We start from the raw sequence: 2500 nt of genomic DNA, 5'->3' as shown, positions 1-2500 counted from the left end.
TTTTCAAAGCCAGTTCCCTCAAGACTCACTGGTGTATGAACCTATCCTTTTCAAAGCCAGTTTCCTCAAGACTCACTGGTGTATGCACCTATCCTTTTCAAAGTCAGTTCCCTCAAGACTCACTGGTGTATGACCCTATCCTTTTCAAAGCCAGTTCCCTCAAGACTCACTGGTGTATGAACCTATCCTTTTCAAAGCCAGTTCCCTCAAGACTCACTGGTGTATGAACCTATCCTTTTCAAAGTCAGTTCCCTCAAGACTCACTGGTGTATGAACCTATCCTTTTCAAAGCCAGTTCCCCCAAGACTCACTGGTGTATGAACCTATCCTTTTCAAAGCCAGTTTCCTCAATACTCACTGGTGTATGAACCTATCCTTTTCAAAGCCAGTTCCCCCAAGACTCACTGGTGTATGAACCTATCCTTTTCAAAGCCAGGTCCCTCAGACTCACTGGTGTATGAACCTATCCTTTTCAAAGTCAGTTCCCTCAGACTCACTGGTGTATGAACCTATCCTTTTCAAAGCCAGTTCCCTCAGACTCACTGGTGTATGAACCTATCCTTTTCAAAGCCAGTTCCCTCAGACTCACTGGTGTATGAACCTATCCTTTTCAAAGCCAGTTCCCTCAGACTCACTGGTGTATGAACCTATCCTTTTCAAAGCCAGTTCCCTCAGACTCACTGGTGTATGAACGTATCCTTTTCAAAGCCAGTTCCCCCAAGACTCACTGGTGTATTCGGGAGCGGCTGAAGGGGGCGGTGAAGCTCTCGTGCTCCTCCAGGTCGGGCAGGGCGTCGTTGTCAAACTTCATAGGCTTGCGGGGGAGCCAGCCTCGAAACTTGTTGATGCGTTTCTCCATCCTGCAGGTGAGTTTGGTTTGAAACGCAGGAGACTTTAGAGAGTTTCAGAGGAAAGACTCAGAGCATCACAGCAGTCTGATTCTGAGTAGGGATGCACCAATATCGGCCGTATATCGTTATCGGCCGATATTGGCTTTGTTGACTGCAATCGGCCATCGGCAAAAAAGACCAATTGCAATGGCAGATATTTTATTTATATTTATCAGTTGGGTCACGTAATTAGTTGTTTGTTTGTTTCATAATTACTAGGGCTGGGACTTTAACGCGTTCATTTCAATTAATTAATTACAGAAAAAATAACGTGTTAAAAAGAATTACGCATTTTAATCGCACTTTATTTTTGCACTCCAGAGACCACAGAACGTTTCTCAGTGGACGAATTCCAGGCATACCGATCATACTGATGCAGAACATGCATTGAATGACATCAAATAAAGCCCCACATGTGGGAAGTGCGCTGTAACGACAAACATTTGCATATCAGCACTTCAAGCCTCCGTTATCACCTCAATGCTAAACATGTTGCACCTAGCGTGGAAGCCAGAGCTACATGTAACATTAACTTAGCCACTGATCATGCTAACGTTAGTCCTAATACGAGCAAGCAGAGTCGCCAACCCACACTCGACCAGATGACGGGGTTCAGAGCCAAGATGAGTAAGTTCACGTCTGATAAGTGCTAATACAGCAATATGTATTGTCTGTTCTAACTGAACAATCCCCTCAGAAAAACACGTCGCCATCAGAACTCTCCCATACCATACCATACTAGACTCCTGAACCTCCTCCATACCACATACTGTAACATGTCCTGTTGGTCTGGTCTCCTTTTGTTTATGACTGAAAGTTATATTTTGAAGCTACTATGATGTCTGCATTTTAACCTGTGCTGATTGTGCATTTTAACATGTGCTCATGTTTGCTTTTTAACCTGTAAATTGGTCATTCATTCAGTCTACTGACTGCTATTTGCCAAATAAAGTACTACTACTCCTACTACTACCTATTCACTGATTCACTCATATACCAAAATCCATTTGAATTGAAAAATGTTGCTTCTTATGTCAAATAATGATATGCGATTAAAATGGGAGTAATTTAGATTAATTAATTACAAAGCCTCTAATTAATTAGATACAAAAAAAAATCGAGTCCCACCACTAATAATTACATAACAGTATGATTGAAATTGTGCTCATTCAAAGATCGTGTGATGAAGGACTCAAAAGACTTTAAAACAGGTCAGTTATTTACTCATAATTACGATTTCTTTAACATATCGGTATTGGTATCGGCTATTTGCCAAATTGTTATTTTAAACATCGGTATCAGCCCAGAATCACTGCATCCCTAATTCTGCCAGCCAGCCAAATCCAGCGCTCACCTGCTCATGAACTTGTGCCGTCGTTGCATGTAGAAGATTTTCCTCCTGAAATATTTAGAAGGTGATTCATAATGAATCTAGTAGACAAAACCCAGCCAATATACACTTTGGCTACGTTCACACAACCATCCTTAGTGCTTGAATCTAATCTCCCCCCCCCTAAGTGACTCAGGTCAGTCTTTTTCATGACTGTGTGAACAGTACAAGTCACGTTGAAAGTGACTTTTTAAAGAGACAACCTGGGCTACTTTCAAAT

At 41.9% G+C, this 2500-nt stretch overlaps 1 protein-coding gene across 1 annotated transcript in view; it reads right to left on the bottom strand.

Moving 5' to 3' along the window:
• Positions 1-2500, bottom strand: part of LOC310792696 (anoctamin-4-like) — a 77832-nt gene that overhangs the window by 63908 nt on the left and 11424 nt on the right. The window contains exons 5-6 of the mRNA XM_083654422.1: positions 2245-2289; positions 729-860 (exon numbers count right to left, since the gene is read on the bottom strand). Of these exons, the coding sequence (XP_083510548.1) occupies positions 729-860; positions 2245-2289 (177 nt within the window). The remainder of the gene's footprint in view (positions 1-728; positions 861-2244; positions 2290-2500) is intronic.

The sequence above is a fragment of the Poromitra crassiceps genome, assembly GCF_964638095.1.
Source record: "Poromitra crassiceps genome assembly, chromosome: 2".
Taxonomy (NCBI): Eukaryota; Metazoa; Chordata; class Actinopteri; order Beryciformes; family Melamphaidae; genus Poromitra; species Poromitra crassiceps.
This window is presented reverse-complemented; position numbering and strand designations above follow the sequence as displayed.